The 18,907-nt window shown below is 41.3% G+C and overlaps 1 protein-coding gene across 1 annotated transcript in view; it reads left to right on the forward strand.

Moving 5' to 3' along the window:
* LOC119850703 overlaps positions 1–8,553 on the forward strand; it is a 40,592-nt gene extending 32,039 nt beyond the window's left edge. The window contains 4 exon segments of the mRNA XM_043507139.1: positions 152–564; positions 2,744–2,864; positions 5,483–5,575; positions 6,836–8,553. Of these exon segments, the coding sequence (XP_043363074.1) occupies positions 152–564; positions 2,744–2,864; positions 5,483–5,575; positions 6,836–7,401 (1,193 nt within the window). The 3' untranslated portion in view covers positions 7,402–8,553.
* The last annotated feature ends 10,354 nt before the right edge of the window (positions 8,554–18,907 follow it).

Consider the following 18,907-nt stretch of genomic DNA (forward strand, 5'->3'; position numbering starts at 1 on the left):
ATATTGAAGTCTGGCTCCACAACTACATTTTGCTTCACTGTGAACTTAATCTTTTCCTGTATTATACAACACTGTACGTTGTTGAGGTGCATATATCTACTGCTCTTAATATTAAAGCAATAGTTGATTATAAACCCTGCAAACTGACCTCTTGGCATCTTATTACTATTTAGATTTGTTTCTACTGCTCATTTTACAATGGTTTATTGCTCAGCTTTGAACTGTCAAAATGCTACGAGTGGGGTATATAAGAACAATACAGTTACTTTCTATGGTTTTCCTTTACATAACAAACCTCTCTTGAAGCAGTGGATTCACAACATGGGTCGGGAAATGGGAACTCCATCAAAACATCAGCGACTATGTTCTAAACATTTTGAGGACAGTTCTTTTGAAATCGATCCTCTAAAAATTAGGAAAAACCGGCGCCTACTGAAAGAAGCAGTTCCCAAAAAATTCATTTTGGGTGAAGACGGAAACTGGGTTGTTGGAACACCTCGAAGTTTCTGTGGTGGAATAAGTAATAAAACTCGAAAACGAATCCGGAATCCTGAACATTTGAAGGTAATTTAAATATTTCATATTCTATTTGTTTCTCTTAAATTAAGAGAGCATAATAAGAGAATACTTGGATGGGAATTCTTCCAGGGAACACCTAGGTGCTGCAGGAAATAAAAATGTAAATGATTCAGTAGGTTGCACTTTTCCCTTTGAGTTGCTACTTAATATTGTGCACCATGGAGATAGGAGGCACACCGTTGCTGAGCTCTTGTGAATTCAGACAATATTATGGTACTTTTTTCTTGATCCTGTTTCAGCTTGTGCAATTACATTCTGCCCAAGTAAAAATTTCTGTCTGGCATTTCAGTTGGATACTGTACTCTTCTTTACTTCCTGCTCTAAAATGGATCCCGATCCTGCAAACCTGTACTCATATGACTGAGTAGTCCTTACTCATGTGAATAATCTCATTTGATTTGGGACGACTTGATTGTAGTATAGAGCTTATAGTGTGTATGTTTGTTGGGGGTAGTATTGTTGTAGCCCTGTTGGTCCCAGGATATTGGAGAGATGAGAATGGGAGATATCTTTTATTGGACTATTTATGAGGGTAAAAGAGGCAAGCTTTTGAGCTACACAGACCTCTTCTTCAGATCTGGGCAGACCTTGTTGGGGACTGTTAAATAGTGTCTAAGTTTCAGTTCAGTTCAGTATCTTGTACGTCAGTTTTGGGTGGTGATCCTATTTAAGATCAGATATTACAAACCATCATCTGAGTAGTGCTTACTCATGGAATAAGAAAAGGAGTACTTGTGGCACCTTAGAGACTAACAAATTTATTAGAGCATAAGCTTTCGTGAGCTACAGCTCACTTCATCGGATGCATCTGATGAAGTGAGCTGTAGCTCACGAAAGCTTATGCTCTAATAAATTTGTTAGTCTCTAAGGTGCCACAAGTACTCCTTTTCTTTTTGCGAATACAGACTAACACGGCTGCTACTCTGAAACCTACTCATGGAATAGTTTCCTAATGTAAAAGTGAATACTCATATGACTACAGATTTGTAGAACTGGATCCATAGGTTGTACAATTGATAAAATTTGTCAAACACTTAGATACCCATTTGAATGAAAGGCAATACATAAAGGCAGAGTGTTCACTTCTAATATTACCAAATGGATACAAGCCACGTGGGAACAATAATACTGATCAGGCAAGTATTGATACAACTTTACATGTAGTTTGTGTCCTTTAATATTAAAATTAATTGGGTGGGGAGTTACAGGCTAGATGTGAAATTGGCAGTCTTGGATGTATTTGCACTAGCTTTTCATTGATGATTTGTTTTATTTTCAAAATTTTATGTTTATAACTGTAGGAGCAAAAATACTGGCAAATGTCATCATAGATTGTTTAATCTTTGCGGAGGTTGTGGCATTACACAAGATTCAAGGCCAAAAGAAGCACTTCCTATCTGGTAAATAAAAGAGGAAGTGGATTTAAGAAACTGCAGCTATAATACTGCACTCAACTCTGGTCACCTCAAATCAGAAAGATCTAGATGAGTTGAAAGGAACTGAAAAAAGGAGCAACAAAATAGATTAAAGGGTTGAAGCGTTTAATTTATAAAGAAAGATCTTCTTTTTTAAAATTTATTTTTAAAATATGTATTGGTGAAGGAGTGATACAAGAGTCTACCAGTATTTGGAAGGTATAAATGCTAAAGAGAGAGAGGAATTATTCAGTGTGGTGCAAGACAGTATGCTCATTTACAATCCCTTTCTTCTAGCGAAAGGAAAATTTAAGTTGATCACCAGGAAAAAGAAATCCTGGCAGTGAGATCTATTGAACTGTGGAGTTGCCTCATAGCTTGAATCATTTAAAGTATATTGAACAAAGAAAGCACTGAAGAATGTGCTGAAGAGAACAACTGCATTGAGTTTCAGAGATTGGCCAAGATGACTTTGATAGTCTTTACTTCTACCTTTTGATTCTGTTGCTTGAGAAGTCGTGATTCAGTGAAGAGCTAAGGAATACCACCTTAAAACATTTATACTTGCTTTGAGAGCGACATAGCAGTATAAATATCTAATTCCTCTTTGTAAAGGTGATATATAGTAGCCATCAGATATAGAGTGCCATCAGAAACACCCGGCAAATGACTGCGTATGTAATAATCTCAGTAAGGCCCTTGTCAGGATGTAATCAAAGATACTAAGTATGCAATATTTGTTATTTCAGGTCCCAGGGACATTTGATAATGTTGCAGCTCCTGACAGGAAGAATTTAGAAGAGTGGCAAAAGGAGCTTTACAAAAAAGTGATAAAGGACAATTATGAATCTTTAATCTCACTGGGTAAAGGTCAGTTTTCACTCATTCTTTGGAAGTTGTGAAATATGTACAGTTCTTGGGCTGGCTCCGGTCTGTTTTCTCAAATCCTTTGATTGCTGGTGGATCAGTTCTTAGATGCTTCAAAACCTTTGTGATAGAAGATCAATTCCATACGTCCTTTTCTGTAAAAGAAGATTGATAGACACAGTCATGTTTCTAATACCTCTATATCCACCACTTTCCTGCTGTGAATAATGCTTATACACTATTTAGTTGTGTATGTTGAAGCCACATGCACAGATGCTATTTTCCATGTGTGATGTGGATGGAAGCACTCCTTCAGTAAAGAATATTTCAAGAATAAGGTATTTAAGTAATTTGTGATTATATCATTTCTTAATCTATATGCCAACTCTAAAACAAGAAAAAATGGCAATGGGAAAGAATAGATGTCTGTTCTCTTCCTCTTGAAGGGGATCTGGACTTTCAGCTGACATAAACTGCCAAGTGGTTTAGTACATATGGTGTGATTGGGATTCTCCCTGAGTTCTGGTCCCTTCAGGAAATTGATTTCCTAGCAAACATTCTGCCTTTCTGCAGGATCTTTATTCAAGTAATCTGCAAATCCTTTTTGATGTTTTCTAGGATTACTGACATTTTAGCATGTTTTTTGTTTTTGTTTTTTTAGTTCTAAGATTTTTTTTTTTAACTCCCCTCACCCCAATTAAAGTGTGCCTTTTGGGCACACACTTTCATCCTTGGCAGTTTTTGCTTAATTTTAGGTGAAAGAAGTATATCACAAACCGCATGGAACTTTTAATCATGAAGTTTTAGTGTGAGCTGCTCCTACTCTGATTCCCTCCCTCTCCACCCCACCTCCCAGTACCTGGTCTGTATACAGTTTTTGTACTGACTTTGCTGCTGTGGTGGTGATGGTGGTGGTGGGGGGTTATCGAAGTAGTTAAATTGGTACAACCCCATGTGTGGTGCTGTTTCAGAAAATTAGGAACACCTGCGGGGAAAAAAGTAGCCACTTGTGAAAATTTTGGTTTAAGTGACTTGCTCAGCATCGCATAGGAACTCTGCAGCAGAGGCAGGGATAGAATCCAGTTCTCCAGGGCAATATTCAGTGGCATTAACCATGAGGCTACCCTTTCTCTTCCTGCAGTTCCCTGCCTCATTCGCAGCACACTATCCAACTTCTGCAACAAATGAAGCAGGGGTCCTACAGACAACAACCTCTTTCACAACACAACCCTGATCTATTGTCAAAGTACGATAAGTCTTTTACAAGAAATGGGGCAGGAGTTGTGTGAAAACATAGTATATCATCACATAATTAAAGACTATCATAATGCCTATGCACATGGGGGCTGAATTAAGGTTATAGGTGTTCTTCATTCATGCTAGACTTTGTAACCTTCATGTTCTTTTAATGTAATTTTTTTGGATGTAATTTCTTAAGTATTCTTTTTAAAAAAAAAAAAAAAAAAGTATCCTGAGGAATAATATCGTCCCTCCCACATGGGTCATCAGCAGAATTAGGATCTTTAGAGGCAGAGGCAGACCTCTGCCTAGAGGCAGACCTCTACCACTTGAGGTAATAGAGTAAGTGGAAGGAGTAGAAGGCTTTTATCATTTGTGAGGGTGTGGCACTAGAAGGGGATGGCGATACACACTTAGCCAGTGGGCTTCACAGGTATTTGCTAGACGGAAAAGGAATATTAAATGGACTGAATTACATGTTCTTTGGAGAGTATTTTCTAGTGACTATAGAGCCTTCCACCCTGTGCTCCCTTCTGCTCCTATTCCCTGGCAGACAGGAGCCCCTTCTCTTACCCTCCAATGTCTTCTTTCCCGTTCCCCCACCCCAGCTCTGCATCTCTTTTCTCCTCCCTTCTCTGCCTTTGAATCAGGCAACTTCATTCTTCCCCACACTGCCTAGGTGTCAGTAGTAGGGGCATTGAAAGCATAGAAGAGAGAGTCTCCTTGCTCTTGGTTTTAGTGTCTGGTGTTATAGTGACCCCCAGCAGGTAGGAGGAGCAATTGCAGGGAAAGTCCTGCTCAGCCCATGCATCCCTGGGATAGAGCATGCTCAGTTGCTCCATAGGGATGGTGCGTGTGCCATCTGGCATCTCATGAAGTGAGCTGTAGCTCACGAAAGCTTATGCTCAAATAAATTTGTTAGTCTCTAAGGTGCCACAAGTACTCCTTTTCTTTTTTGCGAATACAGACTAACACGGCTGCTAATCTGAAACCTACATAGGAGTTGTGTGGGGATGGAGAGGAAAATGCTATTTGCAGCTGCAAGGTTTGCAAATAGCAGTGATGTCAGCAAGGGGCAGAGTTTAAATTCCAGTCCCTTGGGTTTTCCTGGAGAGGTCAAAGCCACTGTTTTTAAACAGATATTAATGAAAACTGGGATTTTGACAAAAATTAATAAATTGACCAAAAGTCTCATAATCTGAAAAGGTGAACAGACTCAAAAATGGTCACCTTTAACACTGTTACCTCTGCTCAATTTACCTACTACCACAGCAATGTAAACATTAGTTTCAGATAGTGTGACATTCTTTGAAGTTTAAAAAATCAGTGAATATTAAGAAGATATTATGGGATTTTTTTTATTCTTTGTCCAAACTATTCAGTCTCCAAACATGATATGCAGTCAAGAGAAGAGCTACGTGTCAAGGCTCAGCAGGGCTTGGAAGAAAGAGAAATGTCTATGAGTCCTAGCATAGGTGAGTAATGGATTCAGACCTCTCAGAAGAGTAATTGACTTAAAGCTGGCAAGAGAAACCATCATGATGAACTCTTATAGTTTTGTCTTTTCTCATGTATTGCTATTTTATAACAAGACCTTGTCATAAGTTCATTGTAGATATGGGAACCGGTGAACTTTCTGGTCTAAGGAAGTTTCTCTCCTTTCATCCATCCAATTTCTAAGTGTTTGGATAACATGTTGTGTTATTACTAGTATTTTTTAATATTAAAAATCACATACTGATATACATATACATAACCCTTTTTAAACAAATGGTATGATACATGCCCTACCTTGCAGAACATGTGGTCTAAGATGAAACATCTCTTTTGGTACTTATATGGCCACCATTACTAACATAGTGGTTGAGTGACATGGAAAAATACTTTAGGAAGGGTGGTGGTGGTGAAGAATTCTTAGTAAGGAGCATGAGGAAGGAAGAATTCCATGAGGTGTTTTAACAGAAGGTTTGAAGGAGGCAAGACAGGGTGTTTGGCAAAGAAGAGGGATGATGTTCCAAATGTAGGGGTACTCTAAGGAGCAATGCTAAGAGTCTGAGAAGGGAGCAGTAAGGTGAAAGAACAGGAAGGAGCATGGGAAATATAGAGGGAGTAGGGGGAAAATGAGAGCAGAAATGTTGGAGACAGGATGATCTATGCCTTGAAGGAAAGGGCATATTTCTATTTAATGCAGTAAAAAAGAGGGGCAGGGAGTTAGGTGATTCAGTTTGAGTAAGAGGGAGAAAGATGACACTAGCAGCAGCTTTTTGCATGGAGTAGAGTGGAAGAGGTTAGAATCAAGACAGCCACAGAGAAGGTTACAAAAATCAAGAAGTAAGATGGCAAAGGTACAGACAAGGGTTTTGTCAGTAGCAATAGAGAGGCACAGATGGATTTTGAGGGTATTAAAGTTGTAGAATCATCATTACTGGTGATATTCATGGCTTCTACTAGGGATGGTTTACGAAGTCAAATCTATCTTGTTAAAATGCAGGGAGATAGATTAGATGACATAGTGTGGAGTTCTTTCAATCTAAATTCCTTAAACTTCTGGAATTGGCAGCTTATGAGAGGCATTTTATATGTAAAAGTTTGAGTGACATACATTATTTACTGGTCCAATAAGTTATCACTTTTCTGTTTTTTGTTTCCCTCAAGGAGCAATATGACCTACAAGCATTTTGTGCATTATGGATCAGGAATGTTTTATTTTTAGGAGATTTCCTTTTCCCAAACAGATGAAATGAATGTTTGGATTCTTTTTATTCCAGTGGATGATGGGATTGTGATCAAAACTGAAGTGCAGGATAATGAGGAAGCTCCAGAAAATGTGGAACTGCATGGATCATTTTCAGGAAGCTCAGAAGACCTGGTTTTCCAAACTCCTGACAATGGAATAACTTGTGAGAGTAATTGGAGCACAGAAACAGAGCCAAGGAATCTTACTGGAAGCAGAATGGGTAACTCTACTCTTGGGAAAGGAGATTTCAATAAATTCAAAGGTATCCTTTTCTACCAGGAGACACCCACAGGAGAGAGACTATACCTATGTACAGAATGTAAGAAAACCTTTAAATTGAAGATAGGTCTTTTAAAACACAAGCGAATTCATGCAAAAAAGAGTCAGGTATCATCATACATATGTACAGAATGTGGAAAAAGCTTTGGTCGTCATGCAGATCTTACTCGACACCAGAGAACTCACACGGGAGAGAGACCCTATAAATGTACAGAATGCGAGAAAAGCTTTACTGAGAAACCAAGACTTACTAATCACTTACGAACTCACAACATCTGCCTGTAACCACTGTGGCAAAAGCTTTATGGGAACTGATTTTTCACTCAGTCATCAGCAAATCCATCTGAGAATATGAACCATACATATGTACTGATTGTAGGAAAAGCTTTTGTGTAGAATACCTTTTATAACACTGAATTGAACTCAAGCATGAGACGGACCAGTCATTGTAGCTCATCTGTTTAAACCGTGAGAAGCAACTGAATTTATTAGCTATCACAATGATCCATGGAAGCGGGGAGAACGGACATATAAAAGTGTATTGACTATACCAAAAATTTAATTCAAAAAAGCATATTCTAAAACACCAAGTAACCTATACTAGAGAGAGACTGTATCATTGCAGAAAACATGGGAGAAATTTGACATAAGGAACCTTTGACCCCATCACCAGAGAATTTATGGAACAGAGCAAGATCATTCACAGAATTTTAGATAGAAATTAGAGCTTCAAAGAGCCTAAAATCAGTTTAAGAGATTGGGCTTCTTGATGTAAAAATAGGAAATAAATGGGAAAGTCCATTAAGCACAGGCAAATGACCGTGGTGCCAGCAGTGCATGTTAGTATAGCCAAAGACAAAATGTAGTTCAAACTTCCACAATTTAGAGTAATTTATAGCACATGAGATGCAGTCTTCATTTTTGAGCTCCTGGAAGAGAAAACAGAAATGGATAATGTTCTCCTTTCTGTTGCTTCTGTGCAACATGAAAGATGAGAGGCAAAACTGATGTGGGATTATTCTTTTCTCTCTAAACCAAAAGCAGCATTGGCTCCAACTTAAGAGGAAGTGTCAGCAGATGGAGATGGGGGAAAAATAGTGGAGTCTTCTGCTTAAAAACATAATCAAACACAGGTCAGAAAATCTTACCAAACCTGTGCATCTTGTTAAATGCTTTGCTTAAAGGTGGCCTGCAAAGGATTAAAAAACACCTGTTTTTTGTGCCCTTTTTTTAAACCTTATGATGTGGACTTCGCTGCCCTCCCCCCCCCGGCAAGAAAGTTTAAAATAAATCCTCCAAATTCTGTAGGATGTTGATTTTAACATTGCCCAATTGTGCCTACATATGAGCAGTTAGGGAGAACTAAAGGGGGAAAAAGAGTAAAATTTTGTATTGTATGATCAGCTGTTACAATGAAGAGTGCTATATTGTAGTATACATAACATTAGTTTTCAATGAATGATGCCTGATGTTCGACTGGAAAATCCAGTCAAAAAGGGGACCTGACAGTGTCTGGTCAGATCTACTGATTAGACAACCAAAGTCCCATCACTGAGGTCAGGGAGGCGCCTGGTCACTAATCTGTGCCAGCTCCTACTCAGCTGGGGCCTTCTCCTACCTGTCTTGGGCAGCTGCAGCTCCCAGCCTTGCCTTTGCAGGCGTGTACCTCCCGACCAGGGCAGAGAGGGGGAAAAGCAGTGAGTGACTGAGGTGGGTCCTTGGGGGAAGAGGTGGGCCAGGGGTGGGGTTGGAGGCAGGGGCGGGGTTGTTCCAGCTGGAGTGTCTGGTTTTTAAATACAAAGTTGGCAACCCTACTGGTAACTGAACTGATGGGGAGGTTCACCAAGATTGTTGTTGTTCTAATTGCTCTAACTTAGTCTTATTTTTCCTATATTAAATGTTTGTATTATTAACTAGCAGGTAAGCAGTTAAAAGAATTAATTTTGCAAGATGCACATTGAATAGAGCAAAAGATGGTCCACGGACTGCTTGGTGGTGGGTATGCAGAGAGTTGTCTCGTCTCATGTTGCTGACTTCTCCTTCCAACTGCTAAATCACATGAGAGACAGCTAAACCTACATTAAATACTTTCCAATTATTACTTTCCCATGTAAGCAGTTCCTGGAGAATGATATGCGCTCCTAAATAGGGATTCTCTGCAATCACAAATGAGGGGGCATTTGATCCCCTAAATGAGCTCTGCATTAAAATGTGATTCAAACCATGAAATGGTTCAAGAAGCCCCTGAAATAGAGGGCTGAATCTGGCACTCTAGTTACACTCCTGCAATTGGTGGCTCAGGTGCAACCCAGGGCAGAATCTGGTCAAATAACTTTGTGTAGAATGTTTCCCCCTCTTGCTCAAGAAGTATAACAGCAAAAGTAGTTTCCACCCTTGGGATGGATCCATGTGGTAGCAATAGCTCAGTTCCAGAGGTCTTACTGAGCAAATATTGATGATAGGTAGAAGATAAATGCAGAACATCCTACAACACAAGTAAACAATAGCTACTGAGGATGCAAAACTTTATCAACTTGTGGAGCATGACCCTCATGCTCCACAAGTGCTATGCAGAATGATAGTAGGACCTAGCATTTATATATATATATAGGCTTGGCAGAATTTGATTTTTTAAATATACTTTTAGCAGATAATGAGTGTATTTTAAGCATTTGAAATTTTTTTAATGGATTTACATTTTCACTCTTATGAAAAATTATAGGTTTTAAGCATTTTTTGTTTCAGTTTGAATTTTCACAGTTGTAAGGAAACTGGGGGATCAGACAATTATTTAAAAATAGTAGACATTGAGATGCAAAAAGTTAAAGCTTTATAAACCATTAGACACACACTTTCAACATCACATGTCAAAATATCCTTAAATCAACAAATCCTACCTTTTTTTAATTCATTCTCTAGTCCATTTGTAACAAGCCTTATTCAGAAGTCTAAGTCACTGGATTTGACTTTAATAAGTTCTCAATCCGCATTTTTCTTTCTTTGCCTATCTGTAAACAGCAGTTATTAGTGATGGAAATTTTTTTTGTTTTTTTTTATGCTTACATGTGGTGAAATTGACATTTATTGATAAAAATCGAATCTTTCCAAGCCTAGTCATATAGCACTTTATATGTTCAAATGGTAATCAAATAAAACATTAAGCAGAACACATTGAACACTGAAGAGGCTTCACAATAAAATTAGATTCTCCTACAGAATATAATGAAAGCTGGTAGGCAATAGGAGTGAGCTACTGTTGAATACAATGGGAATTAATAGCTAGAGGAGTCATGAATTTTGGACAGGTATAGAAATGTGGCATTCTGTTTTATTTTTTGACCAATAGCTCAAAAACTGGAAAGGAGACCAAGAACCAGACCCCTTTTTTGTTGAAATGATTGTTTTTCCTTAGTTGGAAATGAGACCAGTAAAAGAATCTGGAATCATGAGTCTTTGTATCTGTCACGTTGTGAAAACTGCACTTGCACATAGGCAGAAGCACATTGATAGGGTGTGTAAATGATACAATATGTGCTTTCCCCAATCTGGGACTGAGCACATATGCAAAAAGAGAAGTACTCCCCTTCTTAAGAGTCTTCTGTTAAATGTTTCACTGAATTAGCATTATTATATCCTGCTAAAAACAGTCTGCTGTGATAGTCAAGTGCAGTATCTTTGTGATAAAGAAAGACTTCATTGGACCTAAAATAAAGTGAAAAAGAAAATTTGGTGCTTCAGCAGGCCATTTGGAGCTAACAAGATGAGTTTTATGTTTTATTTCCAAAGATATAGGGTCTGTTCCTGATTCCATTGAAGTGAATAGGAATCTTGCTATTGGCTTAAATGGGAGCAAGATTGGACCCATAGTGGATAAGTGAATAGTTTGTATGTGAATTTAACCTCCCCCACCCAAAGCAATTAATGTTATACTGTGTAAAATGAACACTTATTTTTCATGCGAGGCTACTCATCTTTACTACTACCATTATTTCTGAAGGTATCTTTTCTGAGTTCAGTTAATATCTTATTTAAATGTTTGTTCCTTGAATCTCTGCTAAATGCAACCCTAGTCTCTCAACACAGATCTTGAAAACATACTTTAGATTTATGCCTACCACTAATAAAATATGAAAAATACCTGTTCATTTTACACAGTATAACATTAATTGCTTTGGGGGGAGGAGGTTAAATTCATATACAAACTATTCACTTATACACTATGGGTCCAGTCTTGCTCCCATTTAAGCCATATTTGTAGCTCACAAAAGCTTGTGCTCAAATAAGTTTGTTAGTCTGTAAGGTGCCACAAGTACTCCTTTTTGCGGATACAGACTAACACGGCTGCTACTCTGAAACCTATATTTGAAGCTAGTTTGCTATTAAGATTCAATAAAGATTTTTTTAAAAAGTGATTGCCTTTAAATGACAAGTTACAGCATGAGCAAAACATCTGTGAGCACAACACAATAAGCAATTGTCCTAGTCCAAGGGAATGTTTTAGAATAAATTATAGTAGATCTGAATCTGTCAAAGAAGTGCAGGAAAGATGCCAAATATAGTAACTGTCTTATTTGACATTTGTTAGATCGCCCCTGTAAGGGTTTTGCCTCTGGCCAGGAGGCATTTTATAGTTCTGTATACAGAAAGGTGGTTACCCTTCCCTTTATATTTATAACCCCCCCCCCCCCCCAAAATCACAGATAGAGTGAAACACTGGCTGTGATTTCTTCCTGGAGCTCTAGGAGAAAACAGAGTTAATAAGACACATGCACCTCTAAATATACTACCAAGTATCTAAAGACTAACAATATTTTCCACATCTCAAGGACAGTTTTAACCAGTTGATTCTGGGAAACTTTCACGGGAGAGTGCATCAGCCACTTTGTTAGAAGCTCCTGAAATGTGTTGTATGTCGAAATCAAAATCTTGGAGAGCTAAACTTCACCAAATAAGTTTTTTGTTATTTCCCATAGCAGTATGAAGCCACTGTAGCGCAGCATAGTCTGTTTGCAGGTGGAAACGCCGTCCCCAAATGTATGGGCATAGCTTTTCCAGAGCGTAGACAAGGGCGTAACATTCTTTTTCACTGACTGACCAGTTGCTTTCCCTCTCAGACAGCTTCTTGCTGAGAAACACTACAGGATGGAATTCTGGATCCGGTCTTTCCTGCATTAAAACTGCTCCCACACTACTCTCGGACGCATCTGTGGTTACTAGGAATGATTTGTCAAAGTCTGGGGCCCTTAGCACAGGGTCAGACATGAGTGTCGCTTTAAGCTGGTTAAAGGCCTTCTGACGCTCTTCAGTCCACTGAACGGTATTTGGCTGTTCCTTTTTGGTTAGATCTGTCAGTGGGGCGGAGATTTGGCTGTATTGCGGTATAAATCGCCTGTAATATCCAGCCAAGCCTAAGAAGGATTGGACCCCATGTTACTTTGGGACAGGCCACTTTTGGATAGCATCCACTTTGGCCTGTAGGGGGTTGATAGTTCCTTGACCCACCTGGTGTCCAAGGTAAGTCACTCTGTTTAGGCCTATTTGACACTTCTTAGCTTTAACAGTTAGTCCTGCCTCCCTTATGCGCTTGAAGAATATTTGTAGATGTTCCAGGTGTTCTGCACAGGAATCCGAAAATATGGCCACATTGTCAAGGTAGACGACTGCATAGTCTCCCAATCCTGCTAGGAGACCATCTATAAGTCTTTGGAAGGTGGCGGGTGCATTCTGCAGCCCAGAAGGGAGTACATTAAGTTCATGCAGCCCAACATGTGTAGTGAAGGCTGACCTTTCCTTGGTGGATTCCATCTAATGGTACCTGCCAGTACCCCTTGGTTAAGTCCAAAGTAGAGATGAACTGGGCCCGTCCCAGTTTCTCCAATAGTTCATCTGTGCATGGCATTGGATAGTTGTCTGGGCAAGTTACAGCATTTAGCTTACAGGAGTCCACGCAAAAACGTATCTCCCCATCTGGTTTGGGAACTAGAACCATTGGAGATGCCCATGCACTGCCAGAGGGGCGGATTACACCCATCTGTAGCATATCCTGGATCTCCCGTTCTATAGCAGTTTTAGCTTGAGGAGACACCCAGTAAGGTTGGACTTCAATTTGGTGAGCATTACCTCTGTCAATGGAGTGGTATGCCCATTCAGTCAGTCCTGGGGTGGCTGAGAACATCGGTGCATAGCTAGTGCACAGCTCCTGGATCTGTGGTCGCTGCATACGCCCAAGGGTCATGGATATGTTTACCGCTTCTACGCCACCATCACTTTTCCCTTCATAGTAGACACCTTCAGGCCACTCAGCGTCATCTCCTCCCTGGGCTGTAAACTGACAAACCTTTAATTCTCTGGAATAAAAGGGCTTTAGAGAATTAATATGGTACACCTTAGGCTTTCGGTTTGAGGTGGGGAATGCTATGAGATAATTAACAGCTCCCAGGCGCTCCTGGACCGTGAATGCCCTTCCCACGACGCTTCCATTTTATGGGCCTGGAGCGCCTTTAAGACCATGACCTGGTCCCCTACTTTGTAGGAACGTTCTCTGGCATGTTTATCATACCAGGCTTTTTGCTTTTTCTGAGCATCCTGTAGGTTTTCTTTAGCAAGGGCTAAAGAGGTTCGGAGAGTGTTTTGTAGGTTGGTTACAAGGTCCAGATTGTTAGTTCCTGGAGAAGGTGTAAACCCCTTCCATTGCTGCTTCACCAATTGTAATGTCCCTTAACCTCGCAGCCATATACAAGTTCAAATGGTGAAAACCCTAAACTGGAATGTGGTACAGCTCTGTAGGCAAAGAGCAACTGCTGCAACACTAGGTCCCAATAATTGGAGTCCTCATTTATGAATTTACGTATCATGGCCCCCAAAGTTCCATTAAATTTTTCCACCAGGCCATTTGATTGATGATGGTAAGGAGTGGCAACCAAGTGATTTACCCCATGAGCTTCCCAAAGGCTTTCCATAGTTCCTGCCAGGAAATTAGTTCCTACATCTGTGAGGATGTCGGAGGGCCAACCTACCCTGGCAAAAATGTCTGTTAGTGCCTGGCACACACTTTTAGCCCTGGTGTTGCTTAGAGCTACTGCTTCCGGCCATCGGGTGGCAAAATCCATGAAAGTCAGTATGTACTGCTTTCCTCTGGGTGTATTTTTTTGGAAAGGACCCAGAATATCCACAGCTACTCACTGAAATGGAGCCTCAATGATGGGGACTGGCAGGAGAGGGGCTTTGATCTGGTGTTGGGGTTTTCCCACTCTGGCATACCTCACAAATCCGGACATAGGTAGAAACATCCTTGCCCATTCCCTCCCAGTGGAACGACTTTCCCAAATGGTCTTTGGTTCTGTTCACCCCGGCATGGCCACTAGGATGATCGTGGGCTAAGCTTAATAGCTTTATTCGGTACTTAGTTGGAACTACCAACTGTCTCTGAGGACGCCAGTCTTCCTGGTGTCCACCAGAAAGAGTTTCCTTGTATAAAAGTCCTCTTTCTACAACAAACCTGGATTGATTAGAAGAGCTGAGAGGCGGTGGGTTGCTCCATGCTGCTGTCCAAGCTCTCTGGAGGCTTTCATCTGCTTCCTGTTCAGCCTGGAACTGTTCCCTTGAGGCTGGAGACGTCAGTTCCTCATGGATTATGGATCTGGGCTTGGTCCCTCTGGAAGCGATGTAGGGGATGGGGCTGTTTCCGCTGACTGTGAACCGCTCTCCGCTGGTGCACTACGTTGGGGTTCAGGCTCTGTCTGAGCCTCTTGTGTAAGGTTATCTGTTGCTGCCAGTGCAGGTTCAGTGGGGCCCTCTGGTGTTGGGGTTGTAAGTACTGGATTTCAGTGCTGGCAATGGTTCTGGTGCTGGTTGTTCCGCCAGTTCCGGTTCTGGGACTGGCTCTGTCCGGGTCTCTGGGACTGGATCCACTACTGCCGTTGCAGATGTTGGCATGAGGCCCAGTTCCATTACCTCTGACCGGGTCCTGGTAGAAGTTTCTGGAACAGAGCTAGGCGTGACAGCTTGCTTAGCCTGGCTGCGGGTGACCATTCCCACCCTCTTGGCTAGCTTCCCATGATTGGTCAAGTCTTACCCCAACAGCATGGGGATGAGATAATCATCATAGACTGCAAAAGCCCATGTTCCTCACCAGCCCTTGTACTGAACAGGCAACTTGGCTGTAGGCAAATTGGAAGAGTTGGACTTGAAGGGTTGACTTGTTACTTGGATCTCTGGGTCAATTAAATTGGGGTCCACTAAGGAAGCATGGATAGCTGACACGTGTGCTCTGGTGTCCCTCCACGTGGTGACCTTCTTCCCGCCCACACTCACAGTTTTCCTCTGCTCCGAAGGTATCTGGGAGGCACCTAGGCCTGAGGACCTCTAGTGTGATTCTGATGCAATGAACTGTAATCTGTTGGGGTTCTTGGGGCAGTTGGCCTTCACGTGCCCCAGCTCGTTACATTTAAAACATCATCCAGCTGACGGGTCACTGGGGTGAGGTGGGTTGCTGGAGAATGGTGTGGCAGGATGATAAGGTGTCTGGAGTGTTCCTTGGTGTGTAGTTGGGGCCTTGAGCTGTCCCCGGTAGTAGGGTGAGATCGGAGGTTGTCCCTTCTGGTCTCCGCTCCAACTGCGACCAGGATTGTTCCTCTCTCCTCCCTCCACCCGTTTTGTTCCGGTTTGCCCCTTCTGATATTCACCCCAACTGCTACTAGTTTTTTTCTGTTCTGCCACCTCCACCCATTTGGCTCCAATCTCCCCCACCTCGATTACAGTTTTGGGCTTCCCATCTAGGATGTATCTTTCTATTTCCTCAGGAACACTCTCTAAGAACTGCTGCATTTGCATTAGGAAGGGCAAATCTTCTGGAGCTTTAACACTTGCTCCTGATATCCAGGCATCCCAATGTTTCACAATGTGGTAGGCATGTTGGGTAAATGACACGTCTGGTTTCCACCTTAGGGCTCTGAACTGCCGACGGGAATGCTCGGGTGTTAGCCCCATTCTGACTCTTGCCTTGGTTTTAAACCGTTCATACTTGTTCATGTGTTCCTTAGGCATTTCAGCCGCCACTTCTGCTAAGGGTCCACTGAGCTGTGGCCTCAGCTCTACCATGTACTGGTCTGTAGAGATGCTGTACCCAAGGCAGGCCCTTTCGAAGTTTTCTAAGAAGGCCTCGGTATCATCGCCTGCCTTGTGGGTGGGGAGCTTCCTGGGATGTGAGGTGGTACCTGGAGAAGGATTGCTAGGGTTTGTTGGTATATTCTGCTGAGCCTTTGCTTTGTCCATCTCCAGAACATGCTTCCTCTCTTTTCCTTTTCCTCCTCAGCATGCTTCCTCTCTTTTTCCTTTTCCTCCGTAGCTCTCCTGTGGGCAGCTTCCATTTCATTTTCCTTTGTCTCCACCTCCATTTCTCTCCTGTGGGCAGCCTCTTTGGCTTTTTCTGCCTTGGGTTCTGTCATCTTAGCCTGTCTGTTTTTAACTAACTTTACACCCAAGAGTTAAAAAACAAAACAAAACTGGCTTGTAAAATTTAATTGTGCTGTAACCTGATACCTATGTTCTGTGATAGCTATTCTCAGCCTACAGAAAAATCCTCTAGCTGCTCTTAGCTAAAAAACAAACAAACAACCTCTTCAGGTCTGTGAAAAACTTGTGAATTTCCCTGCAGGAGGTTAACTACCCTGCCTTTAGGTAGAGAAAACTCCAGCTCACAAAAGGAAGATCCCTTTGTTATGCCTGCTGCTGTCCCTTTTTACAAAACCCTTTTAAAATCCTGCTGTGCTTCTGGTTCAAAATGTCTAAAAAAAAAAATCTCAAAATGATCCCACGGCTCTGCCACCATGTCAAGGTTCCTTCCCCACTCTGAACTCTAGGGTACAGATGTGATGACCTACATGAAAGACCTCTTAAGCTTATTCTTACCAGCTTAGGTTAAAAACTTCCTCAAGGTACAAACTTTGCCTTGTCCTTGAACTTTATGCTGCCACCACCAAGCGTGTTAAACAAAGAACAGGGAAAGAGCCCACGTGGAGACGTCTTCTCCCAAAATATTCCCCCAAGCCCTACACCCCCTTTCTTGGGGAAGGCTGGATAAAAATCTTCACCAATTTGTACAGGTGAACACAGACCCAAACCCTTGAATCTTAAGAACAATGAAAAAGCAATCAGGTTCTTAAGAAGACTTTTAATTAAAGAAAAAGTAAAAGAATCACCTCTGTAAAAATCAGGATAGTAAATACCTTACAGGGTAATCAGATTCAAAACATGGAGAATCCCGCTAGGCAAAACCTTAAGTTACAAAAAGACACAAAAACAGGAATATATATGCCATTCAGCACAGCTATTTTACCAGCCATTAAACAGAAGGAAATCTAACACATTTCTAGCTAGATTACTTACTAACTTCTTACAGGAGTTCTGAGCTGCATTCCTGATCTGTTCCCGGCAAAAGCATCACACAGACAGAGAGACACTTTGTCCCCCCCCTCGAGCTTTGAAAGTGTCTTGTCTCCTCATTGGTCATTTTGGTCAGATGCCAGCTTCTTAACCCTTTACAGGTGAAAGGGTTTTGCCTGTGGCCAGGAGGGATTTTATAGCATTGTATACAGAAAGGTGGTTACCCTTCCCTTTATATTTATGACAGCCCCTGAAGTGTGTAAATGGGGATGGGAGAGAAGTGATGTTACAGGCACACAGTAATCATTGTTATTTACTATTTGTATTACTGAAGTGCCTAGGAGCTCTAGTCATGGACTGGGACCCCAGTGTGTTATGGCCATATTACGTCTTTACCTGTATAAGGGCCACATAATTCTGTGAATTTCCTCAATGGCCATGGTTACCCTGAAAATGTAAAATAAGTCTTGGGCCATAGCATATTATTTTGCCAAAAATCGTAGTGAAGCAGACAGTAGAATAAAACATATATAGCCTTCAGAGTCTTTACTTCTGCTGAGTAGCCAGATTAAGGTCTGGAAATACCGTGTAAGGATTTTCTGCTCTTCATATTTTAATGGGTTTGAATTGTCTTGCTGACATAAATAAACTTCCTCTGTCACACTGATCTGTCCAGTTTGTGATTACAGTACAGTCTGACAGTTCATCATTAATTTTGTCCATTGGTGATGTTTATTTTAAAAAAATCCGTAATGTGCCTAATATGTTGTGGATGCTAAATAATAATAAATAACAATGCTGACTCCACAGGTTGTAAACTTGTAGCAGCATTTTCAGGAAGAGGATCCCTATGTACAATAACAAATAAGCTCCTGGTCCCTCCCTGCCTCACTCTAAGGGGGAATGAAAAACAGATAACAACTCTACCTCTGACATCGTAATCAAAAACGCTGACAAAGGAGTTGCTGTCGTCATCATGAATAGGTTGGAATATGAACAAGAGGCTACTAGGCAGCTCTCCAACACCACTTTCTACAAGTCATTACCCTCTGATCCCACTGAGGGTTACCAAAAAAAAAATACAGCATTTGCTCAAGAAACTCCCTGAAAAAGCACAAAAACAAATCCGCACAGACATATCCCTGAACCCCGACTTGGGGTATTCTATCTGCTACCCAAGATCCATAAACCTGGAAATCCTGGAAGCCTCATCATCTCAGGCATTGGCACCCTGACAGCAGGATTGTCTGGCTATGTAGACTCCTTCCTCAGGCCTTATGCTACCAGCACTCCCAGCTATCTTTGAGACACCACTGACTTCCTGAGGAAACTATAATCCATTGGTGATCTTCCTAAAAACACCATCCTGGCCACTATGGATGTAGAAGCCTCTACACCAATATTCGAC

Source organism: Dermochelys coriacea, chromosome 2, assembly GCF_009764565.3.
Source record: "Dermochelys coriacea isolate rDerCor1 chromosome 2, rDerCor1.pri.v4, whole genome shotgun sequence".
In the NCBI taxonomy this organism is placed as follows: domain Eukaryota; kingdom Metazoa; phylum Chordata; order Testudines; family Dermochelyidae; genus Dermochelys; species Dermochelys coriacea.